The sequence below is a fragment of the Chelmon rostratus genome, chromosome 13, assembly GCF_017976325.1.
Source record: "Chelmon rostratus isolate fCheRos1 chromosome 13, fCheRos1.pri, whole genome shotgun sequence".
Lineage (NCBI taxonomy): Eukaryota > Metazoa > Chordata > Actinopteri > Chaetodontiformes > Chaetodontidae > Chelmon > Chelmon rostratus.
In genome coordinates, this window is record NC_055670.1 from 26,306,628 (window position 1) to 26,322,702 (window position 16,075).

General features: G+C 45.6%; 1 protein-coding gene across 1 annotated transcript; it reads right to left on the reverse strand.

Moving 5' to 3' along the window:
- Positions 1 to 1,352: 1,352 nt before the first annotated feature.
- Positions 1,353 to 15,407, reverse strand: tgfbr2l (transforming growth factor beta receptor-like). Its single transcript, XM_041951055.1, has 8 exons — positions 15,272 to 15,407; positions 9,075 to 9,228; positions 6,441 to 6,652; positions 5,599 to 6,347; positions 4,925 to 5,062; positions 4,674 to 4,815; positions 2,452 to 2,579; positions 1,353 to 2,356 (listed from the first exon to the last, which is right to left on the reverse strand). Exons 1-8 carry the CDS (start codon positions 15,324 to 15,326, stop codon positions 2,009 to 2,011), a joined length of 1,926 nt encoding a protein of 641 aa, XP_041806989.1. The 5' UTR covers positions 15,327 to 15,407; the 3' UTR covers positions 1,353 to 2,008.
- Between the last annotated feature and the right edge of the window lie 668 nt (positions 15,408 to 16,075).

The window sequence follows — 16,075 nt, forward strand, 5'->3', positions numbered from 1 at the left end:
GAAAAGTCCAGAAGTTTATCAATGAAATGTACTTAAAGTCTCAAAAGTAAAGGTACTTTTAGTCCAAAAAGAATGTAAGTATATGTGAAATAATACCTTTGTACTCTTACTTGCTTAAGTGTACTTGTAGTATTTTGACTCTGAAATGCATTTAATGGTGATGCGTTCACTTACTGTTGTACAAACTGAGCAGTGATGGATGGAAACACCAGCAGAGAGAATCAGTGGTCATCAGTGAGTTACAGAAAACAGACTTTATTACAAAATGAACAGCACAGTGAAGAGATAATGTGTTTCCATCCTTCAGTGATTGATTTCAGACACTGTGTTCATATTCAGTCATTTACAAATGATGAATTCACTGGTCGGTTTTATTTCCTCACATGTTTTACTTCTTTGCAACAACAATAACATGACATGTAATCATGTGCATGTTTGTGTGTGCACGAGGTCTGACTCAGAAGTCTTTCGCAGAGACTTTGTGATTAAAAAAGTAAAAATGCTCCAGTTTAATGCTGTAAATGTTTGTGAATCCCTCCCCAGGGCAGGAAGGAGCTCCTCTGCTGTTCATATGTAGGTTATAGTGAGAAGAATCACAGTCTATTCAAGAATAAGATCGGCACAACTCGGAGACCAGCTCCTACAAAACGCAGCATTTCATACGACAAACAGTCTGAATCTCCGCCAGCAGAACTCTGAGTGATGTCCTCAGGTGAGAAGACTTCAGGTGAGGTCCCATCACTTCCTGTTCATGTCTCTGTCCTCCCTGAAAAGTCAAAGATGTCCAAAAGACAAAGCCTTTAGCTTTGCAACAATTTGTCCTGTCAGTCAGTCTGTCCATCTGCCTGTCAGTCAGTCAGTCTGTCTGTCTGTCTGTCTCTCAGTCTGTCTCTAAGTCAGTCTGTCTGTCGGTCTGTCTGTCTGTCTCTCAGTCTGTCTCTAAGTCAGTCTGTCTGTCTGTCTGCATGTCAGTTTGTCAGTCCATCTCTCAGGCTGGTTTTCAGTCAGTCTCTCAGTCTGTCTGTCTGTCTGTCTGTCTGTCTCTCAGTCTGTCTGTCTGTCTCCCAGTCTGTCTGCCTGTCTGTCTCTCTGTCTGTCTGTCTGTCGGTCTGTCTCTCAGCTTGTCTGTCTGTCTGTCTGTCTCTCAGTCTGTCAGTCCATCTCTCTGTCTGTCTGTCTGTCTGTCGGTCTGTCTCTCAGCTTGTCTGTCTGTCTGTCTGTCTCTCAGTCTGTCTGTCTGTCTCTTTGTCTGTCGGTCTGTCTCTCAGCTTGTCTGTCTGTCTGCCTGTCGCTCAGTCTGTCTGTCTCTCAGTCTGTCTGTCAGTCTCTCTCTGTCTCTCAGTCTGTCTGTCAGTCTCTCTCTGTGTCTCAGTCTGTCTCTCAGTCTCTCTCTGTCTGTCTGTCTGTCTCTCAGTCTGTCTGCCTGTCTCTCAGTCTGTCTGTCTGTCTCTCAGTCTGTCTGTCCACCTCTTTGTTCGGACTGAAACCTCTCACCGTCTGTTGGGTGATAGTGATGATGTGGTCCAGACGTTCATGTTCTCCTCAGGATGAACTGTGACCTCTGACCTCTCTTACAGCTTACGGCTACAGCACTGCATGTTGTTGTCCTTGTCCTTCAGACATTTCACTCAAAACCAAAATGTCCATCTGCAGCTGGCTTTCGAGGTGACGCCAGGGGATCATCAGAGTCATGAGGATTCATCATCTGGGAACCATGAATGTAAGAAATTTCATGGAAGTAGTTGTGGAGGTATTTCAGTCCCACCGACCATCACATCCGTCCCCAGAGCCACACTGTTAGCATGGCTAAAAATGGAACGCTCCATGAAACCAGCGCTCATGCTAACACAGAGGGTTGTATATACTCAGGGAAAGTCTTACAGTATCATTCTCGGCCATGACACTTCAGTTATCAGCTGCTTCCACTCTCAGGGGCTTCAGGCCTGTTGCAGTAACAGAGGTTACAGTGAGGGCGGTGTGAACGCAGCCAGCAACAGGAGGAAGCGGCTCACACCACAGAACCGGTGTGAACCAGGGAATCATTGGATACCTCTGTACCGCCCCTCTTTGAGTCTGGCTGAGGACTCTGGAAGGAGGAAGAGGAGGAGGGTGAGGAAGCAGCCGTGGAGAGGGAGGGAACCTGGTCATTGTCTGGTGTCTCTGAGTCCTTTTCTCTCTCTCTGTCTTCCTCTCTGTCGGCTTCTCGCCTCAGTTCTTCCTCCTCCTGCCCTCCCTCCTCCTCCTCGTTCTCCTGCTGCAGGGCGTTGAAGCGCTCCACCACGCAGTGAGCCGTCAGTCTGGCCTCAGGGTCGTGATCCCAGCACTCAGTGATAGTGGAGCAGAAGACATTCATCCCCTGGAGTTAGACGGCAGGACATCAGAGGACACAAACAAACACAAGTCATCAGAGTATCACTACATGTCCTTTCACGAGTCTGATCTGTATCTGACCTGGTGCTGCGTCCAGGCTGAGGGGATGTCCGGCCGTCCTCGGTCCCTCAGCACCAGGTCTCTCATACTGTCCACGCAGGGCTGCTCACAGACCTTGGAGCCAAAGGCAGGTTCATAGCTCTTCACCTCTGCACCGACACACAAATACACACATTACACTCACATATGTGTTGAAAATGGCTGCAGAGACTGATGTGGTCAAAGTTAAAGGACTAACAGAGCTTTGTAGCATCTTCAAGCTTTACTGGTCCAACCCACAACTTTCCTGTTTTGCTACGCTCTCACTGCTCTCAGTTACAGATGAGCTGGTGAACATAGAGCAGCATTTAGCTGCTAAAGAGCCAGATATTCCCTCAGGAGCTGGTAGAGACCAAAAACAGAGCTAAAAGAGGGTGAATGTTGGGCTCCATAACTGTTGAATGTGGAAATAAGTGTTTGCTAACAAGTTCGTGTCAGCTTAAAGGATAATAGTAAGTCAGTGTATGTTAGCATATGACAAGTGAAAACATCTGTACTGAAACATCTTGCTACTGTCGACGGCGCCTTTGAAAAACTAGACTGTGTGATCAGACTGTATCTGTCAGACTGCTTTAATCATAAAATATCTTTTTGCACAAATATAGTGATATACAGTGCATATAAACCTCTGCACACACACACACACACACACACACACACACATACAGAAAAGTATAGGAACAATAATACATTTTGACAGTGGTGTTATCTATACCACTGTTTGTCAAGCCTGGTCCTGGAGTACCACTGCCCTGCAGGTTTTAGATGCATCCCTGCTCCAGCACACCTGATTCTAATGAATGGCTCGTTATCAGGCCTCAGCAGAGCCCAGTAACGAGCAGCAGAGCAGGGCAGCTGGTGCAAGATCCCTCTTTATTTAAATTTGGTGGGGTCTAACCCTTTAAAATTGAAATCAGAGGCGAAAAGAGACGTTTGTCTACAAAAGGATCCAAAAATTATGTGTCTCCTATTCACCGTTTGGAGTTTATGGCATTTTTTTTTAATTCAGGCAATTTCTCACTGGCTCTCGCGCTCTAGCTGATCCACTCTAGAAGAAGTTCTGAGCATTTTTTGAGAAACTTTATGGTCTTCAGATGGTCAGGGATCGAAAACCGTAAGAGATATCAAAAAGTGAGCTGACTTCATTTTGAGCCGACAAAATTATCTACGTTTTAAAGTTTGAATGAAGTCTCTAGGAGAAAGTATGGCGAAGCAGCGGACAATTGAAAAAGGCTGAAATTTGAGGAAATTTCCCCATTCATTTCTTATGGGAAATTCTTCGCAGTTTTTTGCGAATGACTTTGCGAATTATTAACGAATCCTGTCATAACTACAGAGCACACCATTCCTGATCGGCTAGCTATGCTCGAGCCACTAATTAAAAAATGAGACACATTCTACATTTGGGAAATGTGCTTTTCTGAGGCCTGTGTGTAAAAACCTTCATCTCTGATAAGTAATATTTCACATCAGTATGACAAATTATACCACATTATGTTCCCCGCTGTTTTTTCATAATAGCCCTTTCACACTATCATCTGGCTTTTGTCTTCAGTGGGAAAAGGTCATTCCTCCCCAGGTTAAATGACTCTGCGGCGGTCACAGGTTTTAATCAGCTGCAGCTCTGATCAGCGGTGATGGAAACGTGACACCCGGGTGGACATTCGGCTCGATGCTACGTCACAGTTTAAGTTCTGGACATTGAGTTTGAGGAGGAACACGTCAGACACAGCAGGATCATTAAAGTTAGAACAATTCAACCTGCGGGAACATGAACATGAATGTCTGAACGCGACTGAATGAGAATTCATTCGATCTTTGTTGAGAGATTTCACAGATGTGGTGCCGGATGAAAAGTCAGACATCACCGGAGTCATTCTCTGGGGACCATGAATGTCTTTACTAGGTTTTGTTCCAGTCCATCTCATAGGAAGGCAGATAAGTAAAAACTTTGACCTGTTGGTGGCGCTAGAGGTGCTACAGGGAAACTCAAGAGATTACCAACGTCATTGGATTTTAGTGGGGAACACGCATGTCCTTCCATATGTTGCTGAGATATTTCTCTCTGGACCAACGTGGTGCATCTACTGATCACCATGCCTCAAAGCCAGGACAAGAGGGATTATTGAACTAAATATAAATGCATATTCACAGTCTTGCTTCTATTATCCTGAAGCTATGCAGAAACATGGAGAAGCTCCTACCTCCGATGGCGTGGCAGCGGGAGGCCATCTCCCAGAGGACCAGAGCCATGGAGTAAACATCTATCTGTTTAAAGGCCTCAAGGTCCTCCAGGTTCACCCTGGACTCAAGTACCTCAGGAGCCATGTAGCGAGCTGTCCCCACCTGGACAGGACGATAGAGGGGAATCCAATCAAATGATGACCAGAACATCAGATACATGTTCGGTTGTGTGCTATGTTTACTACTTAACAACTCAACCTGCACAGTTTACCTGTCCACTGTTGGCATAGTCATCGACAGTGAGGGAGAGGTCCAGTCTTAACGCCAGGCCAAAGTCACACAGAGCGCACTCCTTCCTGCTCTTTACCACAATGTTACTGCTCTTTAGGTCCCGATGAGCAACTGGCACCTACGGCAATACAGGAAACGAGCAACGAGCACCATCAAAAAGCAGAATGTACAACTTCAAAAGCATTCACCATAAAATGATCAGGGCTGTAGAGAAAATCCACGTCAGCATTGTTACAGCAGCTCAGATCGACAGTCAGCGATGGTGGTTTGTTCTTTTTATCTGCAGCGAGAACTCATCTCAAATACAACATTATTCAGATTTAGACACTCTGTTACCAAACTTCTAGGACCAAATTTTCACATGAATTTTTCTGTCACTTTGGTGGGACCCAGCCTTTATGCAGTTTTATTGAATGTTGCTGGATGCTGTGCCCTGGTCTGGGGGTGAGGTTGGAGGTTCTGCCCTTGAAAACTCTTGACTGAAGTCTGGACTGAAAATAAATAAAACTGTCCCCATGAATCTTTGCCATTAAAGATAGAACAATGAAACTCATCATGGCTCCTACACCGATGGCCATGCCAGCTTAGTTTAGTTTAGTTTGATGCAACATGATGATAGTCCATGGATTTCAGGAGATAACAAACTGAGCTTACCTTCGGTATCCCACTGAGCGTCGTGTCGCTGTGGAGATGAGCTAACCCCCGAGCAACACTGCCCGCCATGGCAACAAGTTCCTCCCAGCTTAAAATGTTTTCTGTGAGGAAATCCTGCACGTTCCCGAGGCTGTGATAGGCCAAAACCAGCCAGTACTTCCTGAGGGCGTGGCCAGGCAGGCCCCTCTCCTCAGCTGCAAGGAATCGAACCACATTGTCATGCTCCATCTTGGGGTCAGAGAAGATGGAGCACTCGTTCCTCCATGAGGCATACTCTACAGCTGGAAACACCTTCACCGCTACAGTTTCATAACTGTTGACTCCGCCCTTCTCTCCCTGCAACAGGCACGCCCTCCACACTTCTGCAAAGCGCCCCTTCCCCACCAGGACTTCCAGTTTGATGGGCAGTGGTTCAGCCAGTTGGCCCTGCCAATCTGTCATGTTACTTATGATGTAATTCTTGGGATGCTTGGAATTAGACTCATCCTTTTCAGCCTCAGGGCCCGTCACCCCTCCTCCTCCACCCTCTCCCCGAGCCCCCAGACCCCCACATGGCAGGTCAAAAGCCTCGTAGAGCTCCGGGTTGTGTTTGGTGGGCCAGTCAGGGCGTGCAGGAGGGCCCGGTTTGTCAGGGCGCCGAGTGCGATAGAAGTAGAAGGCGGCTGTGGCAACTATGGCCACCAGGACAGGAGGCACCAAACTGACCACCACCACCGGGATGACATCTTTACTGTGCAGCTTGGAGAATCCTGCAAGACCAGAGACAAAATTTGAACCTGTTCGTCCTTCATCCTCCTGTCCATCCATCGATTCGTCTATCATCCATCCATCCACCTACTCACCATTGGCTCCCTTGTCGAAGATGAGTTTGTCGTTACATTCGTGTTCACCATGGCAGCCACAGACCATCATGGCTCCGTCGTCTGCGGGCTGCGGGACCATGTGACACTCCCTGGAGGTGAAGTTCAGCAGCAGGCCGGGGTCGATGCCCTCTAGTGGCAGAGCGGGGTTGTGACACATCGTGTGCACCATCATTGTGTCATTGGTCTTCCTCCTGGAAGAGCAGAGGAACGACATGTGAGTGTGGCATCAGTTTGTTTTATTTTGGTTAATTTCTCAAGACCAGTGGCGTGCACGGGGGGGGGGGCAGTTTTTGAAAAACGCGCGCTAAAGTGCCCTCTTGGACTCCAAAACGCGTGCTAAAGTGCCCTCTTGGACTCCAAAACGCGCTCTAAAGTGCCCTCTTGGATGCCAAAACGCGTGCAAAAGTGCCCCCTGGGAGCCAAAACACACGCTAAAGTGCCCTCTTGGATGCCAAAACATGCGCTAAAGTGCCCCGTGGGAGCCAAAACACACGCTAAAGCGCCCCCTGGGAGCCAAAACGCGCGTTAAAGTGCCCTCTTGGGAGCCGAAACGCGTGCTAAAGTGCCCTCTTGGGAGCCAAAACGCGTGCTAAAGTGCCCTCTTCAGTGGCGAGGATGCGCTATATGTGCCCTTTTTTTCCTTTTCGCCCCTGCCCTTCAAAAAGTCTGTGCACGCCACTGCTCAAGACCCAATTACTGTTCTATTACATGAATAGTACTTCTGGTTATGGTCCATTTTTATTTGGTATAAATATTCTTCCTGTTTATTCAGACTCGAGACAAGTTAGAGTGTCTGAAAGTGGTTGAAGTCTCGGGTGCTTTGTGAACGTAGCAGCTGCTGAATGACACTGGATTCAAAGACTTTATGTTTAGGTTACTGACGCTTGTGGAGTGCAGCACATACAACCAATGTGTGTCTGACCGTGAGTCTACAGGCAGCTCCACGACGATCCCTGTCAACTTTGACCCGAATAAACCAGCTTTTTCCTCTCGTCTCTTTCTTCTCTGTCAGTTTGTTCTTATCACCGGTTTCCTGCAGCTATCGGGGAGGGTGTGAACAGGAAATGAGAGGGGAGCAGCGAGGGGGATCCCAGCGTAGCACTGTTATCCAAACAAAAGCACGAATCAGCAGAAACTCTCCAGTCGTGAAGGGAGGGATGCCAGAGGAGTTTGAGAAAGCCCTGACAGATCTGAAGCTCATCGCGTTCTCTCTGGCACGAAAATCAACTGAGCGAACCTTTGAAATCAAATATGAAAACGGCAGAATTGCAGTCACATGTGTTTTCCTGCAACAGTAGCGAGTTGAGAGAAATCACTTCAGGATGTTTCATAATGCTGATCAACAACATATTGAGGTAGCTTAGCTGTACTGCGGTGTACTCTGCTGGCTCATGGGATCGTACTGAAGGAAAACAATGAGTGTGTATGAGTGCACACTGATATTTCAGCATCTTTGTGGGACACTAAAGGCTTCGGGACATATTGTTCTTTAGTTCTGCTCTTTTATCCATCAGCACTTCACAGGAACGAAACCAAGACGCACTGAATGACCACAGCAGCGCCAAACAAAGACAAAAGTACAAATCAAAGTACAAATACTATAGTGAAGCAGCAAACGTAGAAATACCAAAACATCACAAAATTTAAATGACTCGCACGTCGTGAGCTGAGCTTCTTCACTTTTGAAGAAGACGCTGAACTGTTCTGTCTTTCTTGATGCTGAGTTACATTTCTCTCATGTCTTTATTGCGGATTAACCCTTTAATGCCGTGGGTATCATATTTGATACATGCATTTCTGAAACGTTTTGCATTACCATATGGTCAAAACTTTGCTCAAAACGATACAAACAAGAAAACATATTTGCTAATTTTTTTTTAATAAAAAAAAAATTGTTAAAGGGCCAAATGAAGTCTCCAAATTCAAAAAATAGAATTTTCTGTCCGTTATTTCTTGGGTCAGGCATTATGGGGTTAAGTTCGAATTTTGAATAAAAACAGACGAAGCCCGAAAACATCAGTTATATAAATCAGAAGATTATAACAGTTTATGATCAGGAGATTTATGAAACAGTAGTTTTATGGTTGATGAAACACACCAGGGCTCTTTTTGAGGTGTCCCTGGTTTTCTCTGATCCAAATACAGCACAGTATGTCTGTTTCTAGAGCTGGTCAGACCTCCCTCAGTCTCCTGCTAGCTGCTAACAATGATTGACTTCATCAGCGTCTCATCACGCAAAGGGCACCTGGCCGTCGGAGCTGTTAGCTGCACACCTGCAGAGTCTGTCCTGTAGTCGGGTCAGATCGAACCGACACAAACAAACAGCTCCACAGTTAATTTGTAACTGGGCCGAGACCACTTCCTCTAAAGAGCCTCTGTGGTTCTTTTGGTAATCACACAAGTACGACTGTTGTGTTCAGATCTGCCCAAACGAATCGTACCGAAAGGGAAACCAACCAGAGTCCACTGAACAAGGCCGGTCTGAGACGACGAAGAAGAAATATTCCAGAACAAAGTGTGAAAAGAGTGAACAGAAGTGCACAATAATCCAGCTAAAGGTCCATTCTGAGTGCATCAAGTCTAACATGAAGCGGATCAATAACAGTAACTGACCACACGGCGATGCAGATCTCCTCGATGACGGTGCAGAAGGAGGACAGGGTGCAGTTACTGAAGCAGACACTGTCCCGGCACACCGGACTGGACACCTCACACCACTTACACAGGTTGAAGCTCAGGTGGCTGAAGGACTGGACAACCGGAGGCCCTGCCGAGTGAAACACAGACACGACATGACTGCTGTACCATAGTGCATATACAGAGAGTGAATCAGTCGATGTTACACATCTGGATGGTAATGAATCAGGAATGAATTCCAATAATCAATAAATGATGATGGAACATTTAGACTGGAACCATTTTGCATGAGCGTACTGCATACAAGTGCAAATATTCATGGTGTGAAGAATATATAAAAAATCCATACAGATACGTGCGTGTGTGCATGCGTGCGTGTGTGTGTGTGATGCTCAGTTCTGGAATCAGTTCAGGAAGAAAGCAGGCTCATGAGAACACTGTGTTTTCTGTGTGTCTCTACATGTTGCTCAGAGAATCAGTGTTTGCTCAGTATAAACCACGATGAGCTGATGATATCTGGACTAAACCAAAACTGCAGGGGTGCAGGACGATGACATATGAACATGTTGTACATAAAAAGCAAAGATCCTCGAGTGCCCGGCTGGTATTTCGCCGCTGACTGATGCTTTGTGTTATTTGACTGATTCAGTTCACTGTGCTTTCTGTTGCCTTTTGACTGAGAACTACACAAAACTTTGTTCAGTGACATGAATGCAGGAATTGATTTTTGATGCACAGAGTCTGAGTCAGCTGATCATTAAACATGTAGATGAGTTAGTGGCAGAACGTCTGCAGAAAGAAGCTCTCATCAGGATTAACTGTGTTCACTTCAGCTATCAGTTATCTGACAGGATGCAGAATACTGTGGTCAGTTCTTTGTTTGACCGGCCCGGCAGCCTGGGCCCGTATTCATGCTGTACTGACATTTAAAATGAATGACAGCCAAAGGCAGCAGAAGGTCGCTTCACGGCCCCACAGAGCGAAAGCACTGGAGTGAGACAACGCTGCTTCAGTGTTCACTGTTTACTTGGCTTATTGAGGACAGACTCAGGGCGAAGCGTCCTCCTGCATCTGCTCTAAATGACTGTGACTCCGAGCAGGATATGGGCGTCGCCCTTTGACGCTCGTTAGCCCAAAAACATGTTAGCATTCAGCGTCGTGAGCAGCAACAATCTGCCAGAAGAGCCGCAGCCAAGAGTGAGAGTCCTGAACTGAAGCTCTGCAAACACTAAACAAACACTGTGTGTGTGTGTGTGTGTGAGTGTGTGTGTGTGTGTGCGTGTGTGTGTGTGTCAGCGGGGTCATTATATGCTGTTGAGCTGAGTGTGTGGATATGTGTGTGTGTGTGTGTGTGTGTGTGTGATGCTCTGCCACATCATAACAACACAGTGATCAGACCCAGATGACACAGAAATGACAACACACACACACACACACACACACACACACACACACACACACACACACACACACACATCCCAGTGTTACATATATCTGCACATGCCCTCAATTACACACACAAACTCACAAACCACACTGCTTTATAATTACATATACTTCATACACACATAAGAGATTGTACACATAACACACAACACTTCATTAACTCTGTCACACACACACACACGCACACACACACAAACAAACGCACACACACACACACAGAGCAGAAGTTATTCCAGATGTTTCTTCCAAACAGAGTTGAAGACAAAGGAAAGAGAGTAAGAGAGCTGGAGCTCACTTTAATTAGAATCAGCTCAGCCTGTGTGTGTGTGTGTGTGTGTGTGTTACAGAGAGGGGGTAAAAGACAATAGAATCTCTGCATGTGTGTAACAGTTGTGTATGTTTTTGTGTGAATCTGTGTTTAGATGTGTGTAACGCTGTGTGTGTGTGTGTGTGTGTGTGTGTGTGCCTCCAGGAATAAATTGAAGCCAGAAGTGAGCTGTGTTCAGAGCCAAGTTAGCATCCAAAGCTCCGCCCTCAAAGGCTCATGGGAAATCTAAGCACTCCACGCTGCTCAGCGGAGGCCCTCGCTATCAGAGCTGCAGGTTTATTTTAAACACACACACACACACACACACACACAGTACAAGTTTGAACATCAACACACACACTTCACGTCATTTCCGACACTTAAAAGAAGAGTTCAACATTTTTAGAAATGTGCTTCTTCTCTTTCTCTCTGAGAGTTTGGTGTTCAGATTGATTCCACTCTCATACAGCTAGACTCAGCAGCAGGTTAGTTTAGCTTGGGCTTAGCTTATCTTAGCTTAGCATAAAGACTGGAAATAGAGGGAAACAGCTAGCCTGGCTCTGTCCAAAGACAACAGAACCAACCAGCACCTCTAAAGCTCATTAATGAACATGTTAAATCCTCTTCTTGCAGGAATGAAATGTCCCTTCAGGATGAACGGTAATAACTTTATTGCTCCTCTGACTTTTCCTCTTAGTGTGACCTGTGACCTCCAATCAAACTGTTCCACAGTCAGCAGTCCGGTTTCAACCTGACCTGACAGAACCTTTGAAAAGATCACAACACAGCTCCTCGTTTGTCTCCGCTGGCCTTCGCTCATTCTCCTCCGTGTTGGTTTGTGTTGCGTGAAGGAAACGATGGAGCATCCTATGAAACGAGGCAGGATTTCTATCAGCGCTCGATTCAAGTCCTCATGTCCCACGGCTGCTGCCGTTGAGCATCATTTTGTTAATTCCATCATTTTTAATGAGGGTTGGGGTTAACTGACCAACTCCTAATAATCACAGTGATGAACGTTCATGAAGGTTCCTTCATGTTCATGGCAGCATCACGTCAGTCTGACCGTTTGGTCCATGCTGGACTTGAACCTTCACCTTCTGGTCGCCAAGCCACGTCCCTCTGGATTGAGATACTGTAGCGCCCCCCCACCCCTGATACAAGAAGACAGTTCATTAACTCACCCTGATTAGAATAGCTTCACCACAACTTCAGCTGTGTGTGTGTGTGTGTGTGTGTATGTGAGACACTCATCAGGCCATCACCACGTCACCTCACTGTCCTCATTAGCACAGATAAAATGCTGTCTCACACACACACACACACACACACACACACACACTTTCAGTGCCAGTCTCTCTTTTCTCCAGTGTCTTAATACAGAGCCAAGACGCCACAGTGTGTGTGTGTGTGTGTGTGTGTGTGTGTGTGTGTGTGTGTGTGTGTGGCTATTCATAAGACATTTCAGACACACTCGCTCTTTGTCAGATATGAGATAATGGGACGCTTTTTAACGGCCGGCTGCGTGCTTCATTCACGTCACTGCAGTTTGAACAGTCAGACGACTTGAAGACTTGAAGACTCGTCAGACGTGAAGACGAACGAGTTCTGAGAGTCCGCAGCTCTGTGACGCTGTACGTTAGCACGGCGCTGCTTTAAGCTAAACGCTAACATCACCATGGAGGATGTGACCGGTGATGCTAACATGCTGACGTTTAGCTTGTTAACCAGACCAAAGTATTTGACGCATTAGCATGTTGACCCGATGGTGGCGCTAGATGAAAAGTCAGAGCATCACTAAAGTTATTAAAGTTCATCCTGAGAGGAACATGAACGTCTGAACCACATTTATCACAACAAGACCGACACTGTCATCCCCAGAGCATGACTAAAAACTAGCTAAAACTAGCCTGGCTAACAGCTAGCCTGGCTAAAAGCTAGCCTGGCTCAAAACTAGCCTGGCTAAAAGCTAGCCTGGCTCAAAACTAGCCTGGATAAAAGCTAGCCTGGCTAAAAGCTAGCCTGGCTCAAAACTAGCCTGGATAAAAGCTAGCCTGGCTAAAAGCTAGCGATGTGCTGTTCATGAACGAGTCGGCTCTATCAGTGAACGATGGCTCCCGTCTGAAACACATTTCTTTCTTACTTGTTTCTGAATTAATAGAAGACAGAATGATAAAAACCAGGATGATCCGATAACATATCTGTTAAATATGATCCAGAAACGCTTCACTTCGGTAAGAACATTAAACCCCGGCATGCTGAGACTTTCGGATGTTGCTGGTTGTCAACATAAAAACATTGTTCAGTTCAAATAAAATGTTGAGTATGTGTTTTGTTTTTTGATGTCTTCCTTGCTGACGCTCAGGAGCCTGAGGTGGATCAAATCCCTGCCGCAGGTTCAACATGTGGAGGAAAAGACTGCAGCCAGAAGGGTGGAGGCTGTTGGAGCAGCAGGTTAAAGACCATGGTTGTAGGACTTGTTCCTGTTTCTATTCACTTCAGTGGATTTCCAGGTGAGACGACAGAAGATGGAGTTCAGCCTACGTCAGCTGCACGGACAGCATCTTTTTGAGGTGTAGGTTGACTCGTGTCAGCTCCAGAAGATTAACAGCAGCTTTTAGTAGAACGTGTCTCATCCATCCCCATCTGCCGGCCATATTGGAGTTCCTCAGTTCCACGAACAGCTGATTTTGTTCCTGAGCGTTGCAGCAGGAGTCAGCAGACATGGTTTGTTTCTGTGTTTGACTGGGTCGACCCCTCCATCGCTGAGCCACAAGCTAATGCTTAGCTTGTGTTTTTAGTTTGTTTTGACTTAGCGCCACCATGAGGTCGACAGAAACATCTCAACAACTTTGGTTTATGACCAAATACCCGCAGACCTAAATACTTTCCCATCAGCCTCAGCTGCACTTTGTGTTTACTGGTGATTAGCAAGTATTAGCATGCTAGCATGCTACACTAAGACGGTGAGCATGGTAAATGTTGCAGCTGCTTAGTATCAGAATGCTAGCACTGTCATTGTTAGCATGCTAGCTGTTAGCATGACCGTGTCACACACAGGTGAGTGTTTTAGTGAATCCAGTGTGTTAGCATGTTGAGAGCTCTGATGAGGAAAAAACAAGTCACCAGTTCTGTGTTTGTCTTCAGCAGCGATGGACAAAGTGTTCAGATCCTTCAGTTACGTAAAAGTACCAGTACAACAACACAAATTTACTGTGTTACTAGAAAGTAAGTCCTGCATTCAAAATGGCAAAAGTAAATGCACTGAGTACTTAAAGTAAAAGTACTGCTGTATCAGTAAAATGTTCCTGTCAGTGTTTTCTATTATATCTGATGTTTGTGGATTAATATTCCTGCTGCATTAATGTGGATGTTTGAACTACTTTATATCCTGTTGGCTGGTTTAATCTACAGCGATGCATCATATTCTATAAGATCATCACATGTTTGTCCTGTGAGAACCTCGTATCTCAGAAAAACAGCCTGTTTTCAGCTTTGTGACGAAGCATTTTCATCTGATCCAAGAGGCTTTTAAACAGTTTATTTAGCTGAAGGAGGACGAGAATTTTCTCAAGACATGAAGGAAAACTTCATCCTTCAGTTTATCACAAACATTCAACATCAACACATGTGGAGATACGAGCTTTTCACTGGATAGGGAGGAATCTGAAAAGTAACTAGTAACTAAAGCTGACAGACAAATGTAGTCGAGTAAAAAGTACAATATTTTCTACTGAGATGCAGCGTAGAAGTATAAAGTAGCATAAAATGGAAATACATAAAATGCAAATTCGTCCAATACTTGAGTAAATGTACTTAGTTACATTCCACCACGGCTTCTCACGTGTTTCAAATGATCAATACTTCACTAATAATCAAAGATGAGAGAAAAGTCCAGAAACTGAATACAGGTTTGTGTATCAGAACTTTGTTTTTTCTTCTTTCCCATCAATCACCTGAAGACCCCTCAGACTAATCAGGTGACCCTTTGGAGGGGCCCGACCCGAGGTTGGGCCCCAGTCCACTGGACTAAACTATCTGACTGTATATGAAGAATTTGAAAGTAGCTCCAACAGGAAAATGCAGCTCTAACATTGATGTTTCAGTATCAACAGTCTAATAATGTCTCATAGAATCAGAGATCAGTCACAGAAGTACTTTTACTTTTACATGAAGTACATTCTGCAGTAAATCTTTCCGTACTTTTACTTTGATTTGAAAGCCGGACTTTTACTCGCACTGGAGTACTTTTACACTGTTGTCTTGGTACTTTTACTTGAAGGATGTCAATTCTTTTTGTATTTCTCTTTAAGATTTCTGAAAACAAATCGTCTCCCCCTCCATCCATCCCTCCCGTCCGGCCCTCCGAACCTCCACAGCCCCGAGGAAAAGAGAGAAAAGCCCGAGAACAGGCGGCACTCACCGGCCGTCAGCAGGGCGACGATCCCGGTCCAAACCGCCCAGCACCGAGCCATCATCTGCGGACAAAGTCAGCCGGGGAAACACTCACAGGCTCGGTCAGTCGTTCAGTCGGTCGGTCGGTCGGTCTTCGGCCCCGGTGTCACTCATGTATGTGGAGAGAAGTCCAGATGTTTTTCATCCAGATGTGGTTAAGCCCCGCCCACCGCCGCTGCCTCTGTTTCCACTGCGGAGCGGCCAGAGGTGGAGGAGGCAAACATGTAGAAATACTGCGCTCCGAGTCCGAGTACTGCGTCCACAATCTGACTGCAGTACAAGTACACATCAGCAGCAACATTTACTTCAGAAAAGTACTCAGTATCCGAAATGACTTCATTCAAAGTGTGAGTGTATTAAAGGGGTTTTAGTGGAGTACAAGTATGAAATAGCATGTAATGAAGTACCTCAAATCTGTACCACTGCATGATGGGGGTTTGAGTTTCTATCATCCAGATTACCAATAAAACTTCTTCCTTTCACCAAACACTCATTTAATCGTGTTCATATGAGTGAAGTGTCACTCTGACACCGTTTCTGTTCTGAGTTCATCGAGAAACAAAGAAAAAACACAAAAAACCCCCAAACTTTTAACTAATTCATTAAAAACAGTTTTATGACCTTTATTAATTTGAGCTCAGGCCCACATCACTGATCTGAATGAACGTTGCACAGGATCCATCGTGATGTTTATCGTCACTGTCCATCACTTCCTGTTTCATATCATCAGTTTGTAGTATTATTACCATCATGAGCAGCTTCGCTTTCTTCT

What these genes read in the sequence shown, in the direction of transcription:
- tgfbr2l (XM_041951055.1), bottom strand. Translation starts at nt 15,326, where the DNA reads ATGATGGCTCGGTGCTGGGCGGTTTGGACCGGGATCGTCGCCCTGCTG. An exon ending in CCGCTGCCACGCCATCGGAG is followed by an intron (nt 2,580 to 4,673) that starts GTAGGAGCTTCT and finishes GTGTCGGTGCAG; the next exon opens with AGGTGAAGAGCTATGAACCT. An exon ending in CAGCCTGGACGCAGCACCAG is followed by an intron (nt 2,357 to 2,451) that starts GTCAGATACAGA and finishes GTCTAACTCCAG; the next exon opens with GGGATGAATGTCTTCTGCTC.